At 56.8% G+C, this 17,922-nt stretch overlaps 1 protein-coding gene across 1 annotated transcript in view; it reads right to left on the bottom strand.

The window, feature by feature from the left end:
• The window catches only part of LOC118496962 (dipeptidyl aminopeptidase-like protein 6), a 233,922-nt gene that overhangs the window by 26,074 nt on the left and 189,926 nt on the right, over positions 1–17,922 (bottom strand). The window contains exons 2-3 of the mRNA XM_036010293.1: positions 10,188–10,302; positions 1,317–1,415 (exon numbers count right to left, since the gene is read on the bottom strand). Coding sequence (XP_035866186.1) covers positions 1,317–1,415; positions 10,188–10,302 — 214 coding nt within the window. The remainder of the gene's footprint in view (positions 1–1,316; positions 1,416–10,187; positions 10,303–17,922) is intronic.

Genomic DNA, 17,922 nt, shown 5'->3' with positions numbered 1-17,922 from the left:
GTGCTGGGTCCCCAGTGAAGAGGAGCTGAATGAAGGAGGGTTCGGATGGTCTCCAAAGCCCCCCATCTCCACCTCACTCATCATACTCCTATGAGTGCAGCCTTCCCTGGCACCTCTGGCCCGTGTGGGGGGGCAGGCGACACCCGGGACACAGATGCCCTGTCTCCCTCGGATCAGAGGGACAGTCCCCTCCTCAGTCACACCCCAGAGCCCTCGGCTCTCTCCTCGGCCCTCCCGCCTCTGGTCTCCCTCGATAAAACCCGTGCTCTCCGAGAACCCCCTCTCTCTCTCCCAGTTTTGAGTCAGCTCACCCTGGTGTCAGGAGCCGACTCGGAAGGCGGGGGGGGGGGGGGGGGAGGACGACGGAGTGGTGAGCTGGTCTAAGACCGTGAGTGCGTGCACGAAGCATTGGGGGCGTTTCGGGAGCAGCGCCCCGGCGTGAAGACACGAGGCCAGTGTGTCCCGCGGCAGGGCAGCTGCCGGCCGAGAATGGAACAGGAAGCCGGGGACGGCCTCGCAGCCCCTCGACCACAGGGACATCACAGGGCCCCTCTGGGCTCCATCTCCTGCACGAGCCAGGACCCAAACCAGATCTCGAGCGTTTCTGGACAGGATTCTCTGACCCGGGAAGCACTTCGAAGGGTGCCCACGGGGGCTCAGACCAGACACGAACGTCATCCCTGGAGACAGCAGCACTCTGGAGGGCCGGCCGTGCCGTGGCTGGTGTCTCTGCACGGTGACCACGCCCACAGCCGACCCAGACCAGGGACAGGACACGGGCCGGGGCCCTGTACCACAACCTGCCTCAGGACCACACCCCCTGTGCCTCCAGGTCCACTCTGCTTTGTTGCCTCAAAAACCCCTTAAACAAGAAAAACAGACGCCGTCCAGATTGCAGGAGACGGATGGGGCTGCCCTGTCCGGGTGATCTGGCCTCCTAGAAGCACCTTTCAGCTCCTTCCTTGGCCCCTCAGCCCAGCGGGGTTGGGGTGCGGGGGACCATGGAGCATGAGACCAGGGAAGGAAGGCACGCCCTGCTGTGTCTCTCCCAGGGCTGGTTGCCTAGCAACACCCCCGTCTCCGTGGGAGACAGGATGACTCCAGGAGGCCAGAGGGAAGGACTCATTTCTCAGGAAGGAGCAGCCCCATTTCACCAGACACGTGTTTTCTCAGAGCGATAACGAGATTATCGCCGCAGTGGCTGGGGGACCCGCTTCTGTGGCCAGAGGGAGGCGGGGAGGCCACGGGAGGCAGCCAGGAAGGCCAGGCTGGCCCAAGGGGCCAGGCGGTGGGGGGGCGGGACCGGCAGGACTCACCACTGATCCACTTCGCCTCGGGGTCATGAACTTTGAACTCGTCACTGAAGAGATCCTCCACCGTGACCTTCTTCTTCTGAGACAGACTGTTGTCTTCCGCTGGGAAAAAAAACAGCGCAAAGAGTTACACTTTTTATTCCCTGGTAAAAGAGGGGCACAAACACTCAGTCGCCATTCAGAACTGAGACGGATGGTGATAATGTAATTTCCACAGATACACGCTGAACAAACAAGCCAGCCACACCTCTCCTTTTTTTTTTTTTTTTTTTTTAATTGAAGCATCAAAAAGGACGGTCGGGGGCTGGGATTCTGCGAAAGGCCCCGAGTCACGCCCTCCCCCGCGCCGTGCGCCCACAAACTCATCTTCTAGGTCTGAGGGCAGCCGCCCGAGGAACGGTGGTGGGGGTGGGGGCGTCGAAAGAGGAGGGAGCAAATGTCCAGAAAGACTCTCGACCGCACCCTGTGCAGTCCACTCGGCAGCTGTTCAACGCCCACCACCGGCCGCCCCGGGGCTGCTGGGGGTTAGGACACAATGGATGTGTTTCCTGGGTGTTTATTCTCCGTCCACCCCCTTGTCCCTGGCTGTCTATGGCGGGGGGGGGGTTAGTTCTTGTTCAGGGGGAGCCGCACCCCAGATGTCCACAGGCAGGGGGCCAGATGCTGCCCCAAGTCCCCTGGACCGCTGTGCTCGGGAGCGAGCCCCTGGCCTGAGCCCTGATGGCGCTCAGCCCGCACCTGCCCGGGTGGGGGGAGGTGACTCGTGAACGGCACGGGCCTGGGGGGCCCGAGAAACTGGGCAGCTGTCATCCGGCGTCCCGACCTGGATGCCTGGGGGGCTCTCAGACCTGCCTCGGACGAGGCTGCACCCATGCAAGGCAGACACCCACCCAGCTCCTTTCCAAGGGCGAAGGGCCACCCGTGCACCTGCCCGTGAGCCTGCCCTCACGGACTAAAGCCGCGGGCAGAGCCTCCAGCCAGCCCCGCCCGTCACGTTGTTAATGAGAGACTCTCGATTTTCACCGTTTCGGGTGCAGAGCGTGCGCCCAGGTGCCTGGCGATGATGACCCTGCCCTCTCGGACGGAAGGCAGAGGCAGGCACCCTGCTGTCCTGGGAGACTTGGGGTCCTTGTCCCCCAGCTCTGGGCTGTGCTGCTGTGCACGGTGACCCCCGGTGCTGCGGGAGGTGTGAGGGGCCATGTGCGCCCTGCAGGGAAGGGGTCTGGGTCGGCGCGTCTTCACATTGGGGGTGCTTCGTTGTGTCTGCTTCTCTCTGTAACGCCTGGCGGTTGAGCCAGCTCCCGCTGCCTGGGCAGATGCAGGGCGTGTTGGAACATTTTATGTCAAAATCTGTGGCTGGTTGTTGGGGATGGATGCCGATGTCTGTGGGATCAGCTAACAACACGAGAATAAGTCATCTCGGAGTGGAATCGCCGAAGGTGCTTCTGGGATTGCAGCCCCTGGACAGAATGGCTAAGAAAGCTGGTTGGTCTGAGACAGCCAGGGCCCGAATAACAACGGACTCGTCGTAGCTCTGGGTGGGTGTTAAGCAGCAAGAGTCGGCTTGACCCCAATTCCCCAGATAATCGTGTGGTAACACAGTTTCACGGTTTGGTCTCTGGCTTTGGCCAGTGTCAGGCTCCACGACAGAAATGTGCATTTGCATCTAAGACTGGGAATGCTCTAAAGGGATTTTCCATCTAAAATTTTCGTGTTTATTATATTTAGGGAGAGGGGAAGGGAGGGAGAGAAACATCCGTGCGAGAGAGCAACACGGATTGGCTGCCTCTTGCGTGCCCCCCCAGCCAGGGACGGAACCCACAAGCCAGGCATCTGCCCCGGCCAGGAATCGAACCAGCGACCTCTGGCTTTGCAAGATGATGCCCAACCCACCGAGCCACCCTGGCCAAGTCCCAGAAGACTCTTGAAAAGCATACACCATCAGGGGCCCACTTTACTGGCCGTCACTAAACCCTCCAACACGGCCAGTTTAAGAGGTGTTGGGCAGGCAGCTCCGTGCACACAGGCATCTGTGTGCAGTGCGAGGAATTACCGGGAACACACGGGAAAAACCAGAATCAGACCTGGTGGGAAGGAGTGGCATCCAGGCCCGGCTGTGGAACTGAGAGTTTGTGAACATTATTATTATGTTATTTGACCTGGGTTGTTGATTTATTGTCTTTCCTACTGTTTATACATACATCACTGGGGCAGCACGTATGAATAAAGCCATGTTCTGGCCCTAAAAGTACATAGTCACACCCAAACTTAGTGTCCAAACCAGCCTATGGGTCCTCACGAGGCACCAGCACCCCGGTCAGCTGCTTTTGTCGCCCCAAACGACTGTAGCCCTTGCTGTGTGGACAAGGGGGTATGGTGCCCCCCACAGAGACGTGGGGGGAGACCACTCTCCCCCAGTGCACCTCGGGTGGGCGTGCGAGACCCCAAATGCCTGTGTCACAAGTGCCAACGCCACTCGAGCGCCCTTTAAGGGGTGACTGAATTTCCAAAATCGTCACGATCCGTTACACAAAATGTCCACTTTCCATCTGTCCATCAGCAGCACGTACATGGTCTCCGTGAGCACCCACCAGCTGACCTTGGTCCGCAAACACACGGAGCTGTCTCATGACCAGAGGGGACGCCGTTCACCCCGGGAGCAGCCAGCAGGTGTGTGTGAGCAGACGCCGCGACGCCTGGAGGCACAACCGCGGGTGCCGAGGGGCAGGGGAGCCCCGGCGGAGACCTGTCGGGCAAGCCGTGCCTCCTCAGACAGCCGAGCTGGCCACACTGGTCGGTCACAGGGGGCCCGAGACAAGGCTGGGTCTGGGGGGGGCGATTTCACATCGGAAGGAGACCAGAGGGACAACACCTAGAAGAAACGGGCAAGCCGTCTCTCTCGGCAAGAGAAGGTGCGAGTTGCTTGTCATACTACAATCTCATCGAATCACTGTGAAACCACTTGGCGGTTTTCACAGGGGTGCTGCAAGGCCTCACAATGACCCAGTCCGTCACCGGTTAGAACCCGGGCACCGGTACCATCTGGAACACAGCAACAAGCCCCGGCCGGGCAGCTCAGTCGGTGAGAGCATCGTCTGGGTGTGCCAAGGTTGCCGGTTTGATCCCCGGTCAGGGCACATGCAAGAACCAACCAATGAGTGCACAAATACATGGGCCAACAAATCGGTGTTTCTCTCTCTCAAAAATCAAAAATCGAATCAAATCAAACACAACAAAAGCCACAAACATGATATTGAGCAATAGAACCAGGTGGGAAGGTGTGCATACTATATGATTACATTTACACTGTAGATGTAAAAAGTGTAAAACTACCCTCCTAGGTCAGCAAGTTGGTTACTCTCGACTACCTGCTGCTTGCTGATGAGGGAGCTGGCTCTAGGAGGCTGTTCAGTGTGAAACGTCATCAAGCGATAATGTATACATGTGTTTGTTAAAAATGCATCTATAGTATACATAATATATAGTAATACACGTTTCAAAAATCATTTGCTCCAGAGTTTTAAAAAGATAAGCTTAAAACAATGAGATGGCATCGTACACCTGTGAGAACGGCCAAAACTCCAGGCCCCGACACCACCAAGGGCAGGTGAGGAGGTAGAGCAGCAGGAGGGCCCACTCGTGGCCGTGGGGATGCCACACGGTGCAGCCACCGCGGACGACGGCTCTGCGGTTCCATATGACACTGAACCCACTCTCCCCACGGGACCCAGACGTTCAGCTCCTTGGTCTCCACCCGGAGGAGGGGAAGCCTCACGTCCCCACGAAAACCTGCTCCCGGATGGTCAGCAGTTCTGTTCACGCTCACTGTGACCTTGCAGTCACCCGGGCGTCCTTCAGCGGGTGGCGGAGAAATAAGCTGTGGCTCCTCCAGACAACGGAACATTATGCGGCTAACAAGAAATGAGGTGCGGGGGCTCAAACGGACACGGGGGAGCCTTGCATCCAGGTCACTGGGAGAAGAACCCCATCCAGGAAGGTGACACATCGTAGGGTTGCCCACCGCAGGCACGGCGCCAAAGGCGACACCAGGAGGCCAGCACCGAGACCAGGCGTTGTCAGGGGTTTCGGGAAAGGAGGCTGGATCAACAGGGAGCGGAGCATGTTCAGGGCAGGGATGCTGCTGCGCTGTGATGATGGATGCGACAAGCCTTGCACATCCGGCCAGACACACCGAAGGCCTGACACCAAGAGCCACTGCCCCGCCCCGCAGGCCGACCGTGCACCCTGGGAGACCAGGACTGGCCGGGGCGGGCCCATCGCTGTAACAAGCGCACCACTCTTGGGGGGGACACTCACGACCACGACCCTCGGGCCTGGCCACGCATCAGGGGGCAGGGTTTACTCGGGAAGCGCCTCCCTCCCATTCCACGTCGCCGTGGACCTGGAGTTGCCCTACAAGGGAACGGCCGGCTTATAAACCCGTGAGAGTGTTGCTGCAGAGCACGCTCTATGAACCGGCATCAACCACTCTTAAGGGGGGGAGTCGCTCACGTGTAATTATAATGGAGCCCCCCCCCCTCCCGGCCCCGACAAAACCCATCATGCCGCAGCTCTGACTCCAGCAGGAGCTCGAGCACTCGACAGAGCCTGGCCTCGCGAGCGGAGCCGAAGCTGCCCCGCAGCAGCGTCTGGCTGACGAGCCGTAACTGCCAATTTGCCAGATTTGTCCTCTCAATAAAGCCTATTGAGTCCCACTGAATTGATTGTTTTTTAAAAAGATAAGCCGAGAGTGAGCCGTGCCGTTAGAGACACGAGACCTCTCAGTCAACCAGGAATGCCGTTTCAGTGGCATAGAAATACCCTCTGCGTCAGGCTGCTCCCCGAAAGGTTAGGGAGCCATCATCATCGCCTCTGACCTCTGCTCGGCCCTCACCCCAAACCTGCCTTCCGGGTGACGTTCAAGTGTCCAAGGCCTTTCACGGATACACCCGCCCAGGGTGTTCCAGTGTTTGCCATCGCACACCCTGGCCCAGCTCGAACGTGAAAACCCACGGAAAATCCAACGTCAGGGCCGGGCTCATGCAACCACCATCCTGCTGCTTCCCCAGCTCCCGCCCCAGGGACTGTGGCTCCGGGGACGGCCCGGCAGAGTCCTTTCCCCGGGATGCCCGCTCGGGAGCCGGCCCGGCGGGCCTGGGCTGCCTGGGGCCTGGCGGAGGCTCGCGCCGCCGCCTCTCTGAAAACAAAAAAGGGAACTCGGACTGCGTTATTACAAAGAGAAACCCCCAGGAAAGAGCCCCGACCGGCAAGGGAGAAGTGTGTGAGAATGCGGGAAAGGGCGCGTCCTCATCGGACCGTCCGTCCGCAGCAAAGAGGGCCTTGCACACTTTTAGTTTGATCTTTGTGACATCACTCTTGCGTAAGGGGGGATACTCAGAAGGAACCTCGGGACAAGGTGGTGGTTGCTCAGAACCATGGCCGTGGGGCCCACCGGCGGCACAACCCTGCATGACGCCACGCACCAGCGTGGACAGGTGGGCCCGCAGGTAATCGGAAACATTGCCACCCAAAGACAGAAGCCACTGTGCTCAGAACAGATTTCTGGGGACCAGGGGAAGGCAAATACTATGATCTGAATTTCTCAATAAACCGGAACACAAGACGAGAAATGGGTAGTAGCCCTGCAGAAGGACTAGGTTTTAAGAAGTGGGATAATTTGCTTTCCAAGTCGTTGTAAGGAAAACGGAAGCCAGCCCCGGTGGGTGGAGCCCGATGCGGTGGGAAGGCACCCACGGTGGTGTGGATGCACCCAGGGGTTGTGACTCTGAGGACCATCCATCTTCCAGGCTGAACTCCAGCCCTCCAGCCCCCATGGAGGCCACTCCGGCCCTGAGGTCCACTCCTAGTCCGAAGGTCAATGATTCCATTATTGGCACAATGTGACTGGTGGTGACACTCTGTGCAATCCTCCTTGGGACGCGCACTCACCCTCCTGGGGGGGCCTGTGCCTCTTCCTTCCCCACAGTTCACCAGCACGGAGCTCCACGGGCTGTGCAGCCCCTACCAGGGACCGTTAATATTTGGTCAGATGGACGGGCACTACTGTGCTACGGGAGGGGGCTCTGCCGCTCGGGACCGGGGATGACCCGACTTTCTCCCCTGCCTCCCAGCATCTTGGATCCCGAACCACAGCCACTGCTCTATCCAGAAAGGAGAGAGGACGCGGACAGCTCTCGGTGCGTGGGACACGGCCCCAGAGCAGAGCGTCCTGGACAAAGAAACAGAAGCTGCAAACCCCGGCAGAACCGAAGGGTTACGGTGCCAAGGCGGAGCCGCCTTGAGTGTCAACAGAATAGATGAAGGAATGGCGCTCTTCCCGGCCTTTTCTGGAACCGAGGGAGTCCGCCGGAGCCCCGCCGCCCCGCCCCGCCGCTCTGGCTCATTGTTGCCCTGACAGCGGGCTGTCGGCATCCAGAGATAGCAGTTTACGACGACTATATTCTCCGTTCACTGCGGGCGGAAGGCCGCTCCTGCAGGGCCCGGACGGCATGCCAAACACTCCCGGGACTAGGGGCTGCCCTTGGGAGACGGCAGCTGACATGGGCCCCCAGACCGTGGAGAAGACAGAGCGACAGCCCCAAGTGACGCGGAGTTGGGCACGTGGGGGGAAGGGGCCCGGATGTGGTCCCCAGCCCCGTCCCTTGGGCCAGATGATCCCACCCAGCCCTGCCGCCCTGGGACACCACGGAAGGAGCTGTGGCCATCTAGCTCTTCTCCCTTACAGTGACAACAGCCAGAGGCCACAGATGCTCCCGGGGACTCGGGAGGGTGGGTTGCGCCACACTTCCTAATGCCTCCTCCTTTTCCAAGTCCCCGTGTGAGTCAGGGACAATGACAGAGTCCTATCTGCACCGGTCACTTTGTCACGGAGAGCGCGGCTGGGTTCCGAGGATAGCAGAGGCACAAGGGCACCCCTTCCTGTGCCGAGGGACCCGGGCCACCGTCCTAGCCACGGAAAACTCGGGGCTGCCCGGGTTCCCGGCTGACCTAAATCCCCAGCAGCTGCGGCACGAACTAGGACGCGTCCCTGGTGGGGCCCAGGGAGGTGGATGGTTACGAGTGTGCAAAGCCGAGTTTCTGCTTGTAGTGTTCCTCGTTAGCGGCTGGATGACTTTCACGGCCTGCTCTGCCCCTCCCCGTGCTTGCCTCCATGCTCCCCCTTTCCTCGCGGCTCGGTCCTGTGCCTCTCAGCAGGTGCGCCCACAGTTTCCCGACCGGCCGGGTGTGTCGCACAGCGTACAGAATCCTGCACCCAAATGTCTCAGGCGACCCCGGCTTCCTCACCAACCCGGCACTGGGTGCGGCCACACGCTTTTTTCAGATTGCCGCTGAGGCGGTTCCAACGCCAGGCCAGCTTCTGGGGCACCTTGGTCTAGGAGTGACCATCGCACACACCTTTAAATTCTCCTTACCACTTTCTCCACGTTGCTTACACTCACGGGGTCACAGAGGTAAAACTCACGTTTCGGGAGGACGTGTGCGCCCCTCCCCCACGACCCGAGCCCACAGTGCTTTCATCATCACTCCCCAAGAGGCCCCCTTTGGCATGTCAGCGTGGGCTCGTGGATTGTAACAAGACGTGCCATCTGGTGGGGACGTCGGTGACAGGGGAAGCTGTGCCTCTGAGAGGGGGCGGGGCACGTGTGGGGAACCTCTGCATCGTCCTCTCTCTCAGAGTTGCTGGGAGTCTGAAACTTCTCTAAAAGTATTATGTGCAAAAAAAAAAAAAAAAAAAAAGGGAGGGGGGGAGCTCACACCTATTAGCGGTCGCTTCTGTGGTCCCCGCCTGCAGCCTCTGTGGGCTGGTGACCACCAATCGGCCTTCTGCCCCTATGGATTGGCCTCTTTCGGAATCCAAATGTCCACCACCTTCCACAGGGCATAACGCCGCCCAGGGCCGCCGTGTCGCGGTGTGTAGCAGCCTTTCGTCCCTTTCCACAGCCGGGCGCGGGGAGGCCGCATCTGTTCGTCTGCTCCCCGGGCGAGGGCGCTTGGGTTGTTTCCGCTTCCTGGCTCCTGGGAAGGGGGCTGCTGCGGACGCCCGTGGACAAGCTGCTGTGTCCCTGCCAAATCTTCCTCTGCCTCCGTGGGAATGATCATCCCCCCCCCCCTTACGCCACGGACACAGGTGTGCCACCCGTGCCTTTGTAGGTGGGAAACTGACGTTCCCCTCCCGGGATGAATCCTTCTGGCCCTTTCTACAGGTGGCACTGGGTTTAGCTTCCTAGGATGTGGGTGAGACGGATGTTGGCATCCAAACTCATGAGAAACGCTGGCCTACAGCAGCCCTCTCCTGCGGTGACTGTACCTACTTGGGTTCAGGGTGAAGGTTACCGTCTTTCCACTGAAGTTTTGGGATGATGGTTTAAACACACCACGATTTTCACTTTTTGTACCTGTTAGGTTTTCTGACTGTGTTTACACTTCTTTTATTTCATCAGGAGCATCTAATATGTATGTTAGTCTTAGCCCACACTCCTGTGATGTTGTTTTAATAATTTTCTCACTGCGTCCTTGATACAATACCCAGGATGCTGTGCGGTGTGTACAAAGATTAGAATGGCCAGGCTGCTGGCTTTCAGCTCATCGAACGTGAACAAGTAGGTGTGAATTTTCATCGAAGCATTTCGCCCTGGTCAGCAGTTACATGTATTAACAAACCCAGGGACTAGAAGGTGGCCCTTGCTCGCTGACAGCACTCAACACCACTTTCCTGTGGGCCACACGGAGAACTGGAACCTGGGAAGTGGACACTGTGTCATACGTAGTTACTTAAACAACCAGCAGGAAAAGTGACACTCTCCCCAAAAACCCTCGGCAGGGATGAGCTGCCCCGAGAACAGACGGAAGTACCTGGCGTCAGCAGGATGACCGAGGTGACGATGAGGGAGCAGATGACCAGGATGACCAGCAGCGCGATGGCGATCCCTTTCCAGTTCCTCTGGGGAGGGTTGCTCCCCACCAGCTCCTGGAAGCGACAACAGGAAGGAGAAACCGGGTGAGCAGAATGAAGAAACAAGACACGCCCACTCCACCTCTTCCGTCGAAGTCAGGACCCGAGACAAGGAATCACGGGACGAGGCATGTTCTCCTCATCCTTAAGCGTGACGAGCTCTTTCCTCGATTCCCTGCCTTCCCTGCCCCATGGCCAAGCCTTTAGAGAGAATCTCATATTCCGTTATGCTCACAGCTTTGTGGGAGCTTAGCGCTTCTCCACTGAACAAGTTTGGTCCCACAGCGCAGGGTAAGGATGGTCGGGCTTTCTCCCCATCATGGCCCACCTGTGACCCGCCCCCCCAGAGAGCCAAAGCCACGCGTGCGCCATTCTCCAGCCCCAAGTCCTTTCTCGTCTGTTTTGGTTCACGGCCCACGGTGTGTTAACTCGAGCCTTGTCTTCCTTCTAGGGCTCCCCAAACAAGGCTCCCGGGCACCCCGGGACTGTCTTCACGGGGTGACGCACCTGTCCCTGTGCTGGGACTTCGTCCCCTGTGGGGAACCCCATTTGCATCAGAGCAGGGGCTGGGGGTGGGAGGTGACATCTGGAGACAATGGTAAAGGTGGAGTCAATCTAGGGATTTAATCAGGCACGCCGCCTGCGGAACCAAAACTTTAGTTCTTTTCCAATTATTGGGATTACGTAACTTACAGTTCGAACTGGGATCCTGTATGAGACCAGGGAAGTGATATAGGGAGTTAATAGTAAGTTCGACACATAATACTGATGTATTCATAATTATAGTTACTAATGAGACAAGGGCCACTGGGGCTCCCCGGGGTGCAGAGAGACAGATGGTCATATTGCAAATGGAGTTCTGCCACCTCTGTCTGCACACAGGCCCCAGAATGTTCCGCCGCAGCCCCGCACCCCGACGCACGGTTACTCCAGGTCAGGGCAAAACAGAATGGCGACGACCTCAAAAACAGATGATGCGATGCATAAATACTTCTTTATCGAAGACTACATGTTCTTAGACTGTATCACATGGCTACAAATCAAAATAAAGGTGATGCTTGATGCTTAACTACAGGATGGCAAATAATTAATACCTGACATCTAAATATTAAGATTGATCGTCCAGGTTATCAAATGAACAAAAATTAGACTCCAAATACTCAACACCGGCTTAACTAGGTTAGAGAATTAAGAAAAAGTCAGCTCAAAACAACCTAGGTTATTTTTTTTTAATATTTTTTTAGACTAGCTTTTTAAAATTTTTTTATTAGATTTTACTTATTTATTTATTTTTTAGAGAGCGAAGGGAGGGAGATAGAGAGAGAGAGAGAGAGAGAGAGAGAAACATCAATGTGCGGTTGCTGGGGGTTATGGCCTGCAACCCAGGAATGTACCTTGGCTGGGAATCGAACCTGGGACACTTTGGTTCCCAGCCTGTGCTCCATCCACTGAGCTACGCCAGCCAGGGCTTGCTACCTAGGTTATTAAGTAAAGGTTTCGAGAGCCATTGTAGTCTGAGCAGGAAATCGTCCTGCAGCTGTTTAGAAATCCCTAGCAGTATTCTTATGCACCAACCAGAATTTAATTTATCTATCATGAAGGGACTTTTTAGCACTTAAAAATAAGCTAGCCCTGGCTCGTGTGGCTCAGTGGGTGGGCCATCATCCCTCAAACTGAAAGGTCGCCGGTTCCATTCCCAGTCAGGGCACGTGCCTGGGTTGCAGGCCAGGTCCCCAGTAGGGGGCGCGTGAGAGGCAGCGGATAGATGTTTCTCTCTCGCATCAATGTTTCTCTCCCTCTCTTTCTCCCTCCCTCCCCCTCTCTCTAAAAATAAACACATAACATTTTTTAAAAGATAAGACTAGATGTAGGCACAGAATCCTGACAAAATGTTTTACTGAGACAATCTCATTTCCTATTGGATTGGGTTTTCCTATGAGAACGCCAATACCCGGAAGTGATAGGATCTTGCTGATTCGGTAGCTTTTCACTTGACCTGCGATGACAAAGAAAATAAGCCCTTTTCCTCAAATTCGTGAATAGCATAAATCTCAACGCAGTTCTACCCCTAAACCAACGTAGTGTGGACAACCTCTTGCACACATTCCTTGAACACTCATCGGGTTGAACACCAGGGTCACCCTCCGAAACCTAACACACCAATACTCAATAGTCTCCAAAACTGAACATGTCAATACTCAATACCATCGAAAACCACATGTATCAACACGCAATAGTCCCCAAAAACGAACGTATCAATCAATACTCAACACCAAATCTTCTTCCAGATCTGGAAGGACACAATTCATATGATTGTTTCATCAGCTCAAACAAGTGATGTGTTTTGAATTTTGTTTCTAATAAGAAAATCTGGAATTCTACATTCTATTTCAAACCCGTCTGTCAGACGTTCAGATGCAGAACAGCGGGGCACTCTCGCTTTCTCTCACTCTCTTCATCGGCTTAGGAGTGCTGCAGCCGAACCCCGAGATGTTAACACCCTGTTCTGTTTTGTTTCTGGCAGCTAGAAGTAATCGGATTCTTAATTAGGACACACACGTGGACTTTAAATGTTTCCACTGCCTTTGTCACGTAGCTTACAGTCAGAGGTGAAGAGGGTGTGTTTGTGTGCCGGGCAGGCCTGGGCGGCCGGCTCCAGGAGCGATGCTGACTCGCACACTTGGCTGGGGAGGAGAGGACGGTCTCGTGGGGAGGCGCACAGTGACCCACATTAACACTGGTCAGCAGGGGTCTACCTTCTGCTTGTTGCTGGGAAGATAACGTCGCTGACACACAACAATGAGCTATTTTGCAGAATCCTGGTTTTTCCCACACGCCCCCCCGTTCTCACAATAGAGTTGGTAGGGACACAATTATACACTCACAAGCAGGAGGAGGCACAAGGCCAGGGTCCCAAGGCGCTTGGTGGGAGAAAATGTGACCAAAGCATCAGACCCCTCTCTCAGTTCCCTGACACGCCCCCTCTCTTGCTCCTCAGCTGCGTAAAAACGCCCTCCTGTTGCTTTTGGGGGGAGTTGGGCTTGAGAGATCTTGCTCCTCTCTCTTCTCGTCTCGGCCAATCAAAGGAACCTTTCTCCACCGCCAAACACCGGTGTGTCCATCAATGCTTTGGTTCCGCCCGTGTACGAGGCACACGACCCTGAACTTGGAGAGGTGACTCTGCAACAGCGTAGCTGATGGCCTTGTAAACGCACAGTGAGGCAGCCCTCCGATGTCACCAGGGTGCCCCTGCCTGGCCCACCACGCCCAGGACCCATGGCCAGGACAAGGCCAGAGATGACGAGACGGCGAGAGAGCCCACAGACACAGGGCGGGGCAAGAAGAGGGTGTTTGCAGGCGTACGGGTGGACAACAGCACACTCATGGATACATAGTCACACCAGAGTGAACACTGTGTTTCACACACTCACGATGGCAAACCCACTTACCCCCCACTCGGATGACCAGAAGACAGACAGTTGCAGAGCACATCACGTGACGCATGGCTGAAGGGAGCGTTCAGCCTCAAAAACCGAACACTCAGTTTCCGTCTATTGGGAAGGTCACATGGAGGACAGAGAGGACTTGCGCTGTTCGACTCCTGACGGTAGAGTGGGGACGGGAGACAGACTGTGTATCGATAGAACCTCCTTCTTCTAACCGCTAGCACAGTCCTGCCCCGCAGGACAAGGGCGGCTCACCGGGGGGCTGGCAGGATGCAGGACGCCTGGCGGGGACCTGGAGGGTCAGCCCCCCAGCGGGGAAGGTGGGAGGGAATCACCTTAAAAATGAGCAACACAGGTACGTTCTGCGGACACACGCAGGATGGGAGGGAGAGCCGTGGGACGGAAGCTGCTCCCGTGGGTGGGACCGTGAGTGGGAAAGAGATGGCTCCCCCACGCTCCCTGGACTGAGAACAGAAGTGTGCCCAGAGCCGGCTCAGCTCTGACGACTGCACAGGGTAGGGGGGGAGGTGCAGTGCAGTAACCCAGCAGACGGGGAGCAGAGCGGCCCAGTCCTGGTCGGTGTATGCCGTCTCCACGCGCTGCCGTCCAGGCGAGTTCTTGCGTTAAAAGCAGGGTCTCTGTACCCACAGGCAAGCAGAACTTCCTTACTAGACTGCGTTTGCATTTGCCAAATTTCATTTTTCAGAGTGCAGGTAATTTTTTTCCCCCACAAGCAATATTGGAACAACAATAATAATAGGAAAACAATTTAAAAAGAAAAACATCACAGGCTATCTTGCTAATCCCAGAAAACACAATTTTTCATTTTCTCTGACTTTCTCTCTAGGGCGCATTCCATTTCCAGCGGGTGGGGCCAGAGCATGGGTGGGGCTCTGGGGACCGGATGCAGGTTCGTGGGTGTGTCTGAACATCTAATGTGGCTTCATGCATTCAGACTTCCTCCTCTTAACCCGCAGGAGCTGAATTATTAAAAATTTGAGTCAGAAAATGACCCTGCTTCCCATGAAGGGCGAAGGAAGTTAATAAATTATCCCCTGAAATGTTGAGCTTCAGTAACGCGCTTCTCAGGAGAATTATAGATTTTTGTCTAGGATGGTAGCAATAAGGCTGGGACAGATCCCCTGTTCGGTGTGGTACACACATGCCTTAGCGGGCCAAGAACAGGGGACGGTCTGGTCACGATCAACCCTGTGCTCCAGGAAGGTGGACAAATCTTCCATCCATCTATCTGTTCATCCCTCCTTCATCTATCCTCCCTCCCTCCCTCCCTCCCTCCCTTCCTTCTCCCCTTCCTTCCCCTTCCTCCCTTCCCTTCCTTCCTTCCTTCCCTCCTTCCTTCCTTCCTTCCCTCCTTTCTTCCTTCCCTCCTTCCTTCCTTCCTCCTTCCCTCCTTCCTTCTTCCTTTCCTTCCCTCCCTCCTTCCTTCCTTCCTTCCTTCCACCTTCCTCCCTTCCCTCCCTCCCCCCTTCCTTCCTTCCCTTCCTCCCTTCCTTCCTTCCACCTTCCTCCCTTCCCCCCTTCCTTCCTTCCCCCCTTCCTCCCTTCCTTCCTCCTTCCTTCCTTCCCTTCCTCCCTTCCTTCCTCCTTCCTTCCTTCCACCTTCCTCCCTTCCTTCCCTCCCTCCCTCCCTCCTTCCTCCCTTCCTCCCTCCCTTCCTTCCTTCCACCTTCCTCCCTTCCCTCCCTCCCTCCTTCCCTCCCTCCTTCCTCTCTTCCTTCCTTCCTTCCTTCCTTCCTCCCCTCCTCCCTCCCTCCCTTCCTTCCTTCCTTCCTTCCTTCCTTCCTTCCTTCCTTCCCATAGTTATCTAGGGCTTACTCTGCCAGACCCTGCTCTGAGACCCTTGGGTGCCACAGTAAAAAAAAAAAAAAAAAAGGTAATGACACTGTTAGCAACTCAACAAATCGAACGGCTTTTATTCTAGTGCAGGGAGGAGGGGACAGAGAATAAACCAATGAACCCACGAAGAGAAGAAGGGAAGAGCAAGACGAAGGGTGCTGGGAGCTGTCTGCATGTCAGTAGGCCAGGCAGCTCTCCCAACAGAGTGACCTTTGACCAGAAACTGAAGTGGGGCTGGGCGGAGACGCGTCAGGACGGAGGTGCATCCCCTGAATTCACGCACTGAAGCTCCGCCCCCAGTGTGAGGGCCTTGGGAGCCTGTGCTCTGGGGAGGGGATTAGGGTTCGGTGGGGCCAGAGGGTGGGGCCCTCGGGAGGCAGTCAGAGCCCTTGTAAGACAAGATGCCAGAGAGCAGGTGTTCTTCCCTCTCCCCATCCACAGGCATCAAGGCAGGGCTCTGTGAGGAGCCGTGTCTTCAACCCAAGGAGAGGACGTCCCCAGACTCCACAGCCTGCACTTGGGCCTTGGACTTCCAGGCTCCGGACCTGTGAGAAGTCCATCGCTGCCGTCCAAGCTGCCCGTCTGTGGCCGTTCGCCGGCCCAGCTGGAACACAGTACGGCCCGGGCAGCCGTGTGAGGGCACACACCCAGGCGGGAGTGCAGCGGGGGACCGAGAGGGGGCAGGGCCAGCGCGGAGATGGGGGCGTGAGTGAAGGGACCCAGCGGAGCTCGGAGGCAGGGCTGGAGCGGCAGCCAGGGAGCAGGGGCCCGGAGGCCACGGTGCCAGCTCCGGCTTTTCCTCTGAGCGCGGGGCGCGTCAGCACAGCGGCGCACGGCTGGGCCTCTCATTCAGAAGGATCGCCCGGTGGGAGCTGCTGCGTGGAGACCACCGAGCAGGAGAATGAGGGCAGGAACAGGAGGAGGGGGACCGTGAGGAGGCCGGGCAGAGGACGGAGTCTGCCCCAGGTGGAGGCCATGAGAAGCGGCTGATTCTGGGCACACACACTGTAGAGAAAGCAAGTCCACGGTGCTCCTTGGGACGAACCACACTCACCCAGTGCCAGGGAGACACAAGTGCATTCGGGGCCCTCTCTGAGGCTCCTGGCTCCTGTCCTCAAGGACGAAGCCCTTTGCCCTTCACTGCACGGAAGTCTGGGCCCCTGCGGTCTGCCCCAGAGCCCCACCTGAGCCCTCCTCACCCTCCGCTGGCAGTTCACGGCCCCTGCAGCAAGCGGCCCCCTCCCCACCCCGGCCCTCCCCACTGGGAACACTCCTCCTCTGCTCCCTGGCATTCTTCTCCGTCCTCATCTCATCGGGCAAACGCATCCGCCGTCTTCAGTTACCGAGCCCGGCCTGGTTTCCCAGGCAGAGTTCATTATTCTGTCATCTGGACACAAGGGCGATGCTTTGTGAACGCTTTTCAGCAACACTACGGCGCCATTAAAGGATGCATCCAACGCCTGTGTCATCGCCAGACTGCAAGCTACTTAATGACAGCTGCCTGGACGCATCTGTTCCCAGTGTCTGGGGCCAACCCGGGGTCTCGGCCATGCTCGGGGACTGTCTGCAGAACGGCCGAGTCTTCGAGCGCCTTCCTAGCAAGGAGCTGTGATTTGCTGGCCCGTCTGGCAGAAAAGGGACCGTGTGGCTGGCGCGGAGAGCCGAGCGTCACTGGCAGCCCGGCTGCACTAACGAGGTGGCAGGGAGCAGTTGGTCCCGGACGAGGTCACGCCAGCTGACATCCAGAGCCGGCGACCGCTTTGTCCCTAGCGACGCGGTAGATGCTCATGTGTATTTTTAACACGGGTGAAAAAGAAAGCAAACAGTGAACTAAAAACAGACGCAACCTTTTGCTGAGGTTGTTGACGTTTGAAATATTAAATTCTTCTTTGTGGAAGGCTGTTACCTCAGTAATGTGTGACCAGAGCTTGGTATTGGGTGTGGGGGTGTGCAAGGGGGATCAGAAAACACAAAGTGAACTAACGAGGGCAGCACAGTGTTTGGGAGCCAGTGTGACCCACCCGGGCCTGCTGTCTCTGCCCACCCACACCCTTACACTGGGCCACGCAGGCATGTCCTCTCCCCTTGGTTAATGGTGCACCTTATCTTGGCCCGAGCTCCCGACATACCCCAGGATTTCTCCTGCTGCCTATAATCAGGAGCAAAGATTGCAACGAAAACTCCAAGGTGCTGAGTTCAAAGATTAAAGAAACTATAAGCTAGATAAGTGGAAAAAAGAAAGGAAGGCTGGCCTTGCCTAGGTGGCTCAGCTGGTTGGAGCGCTGTCCTGTGCACCAAGAGGTTGCAGGTTCGATTCCCGGTCAGGGCACGA

This window comes from Phyllostomus discolor, chromosome 10 (genome assembly GCF_004126475.2).
Source record: "Phyllostomus discolor isolate MPI-MPIP mPhyDis1 chromosome 10, mPhyDis1.pri.v3, whole genome shotgun sequence".
NCBI classification, from domain to species: Eukaryota; Metazoa; Chordata; class Mammalia; order Chiroptera; family Phyllostomidae; genus Phyllostomus; species Phyllostomus discolor.
Note: the sequence above shows the minus strand (reverse complement) of the source record. Positions and strands in the feature narration are given on the sequence as shown.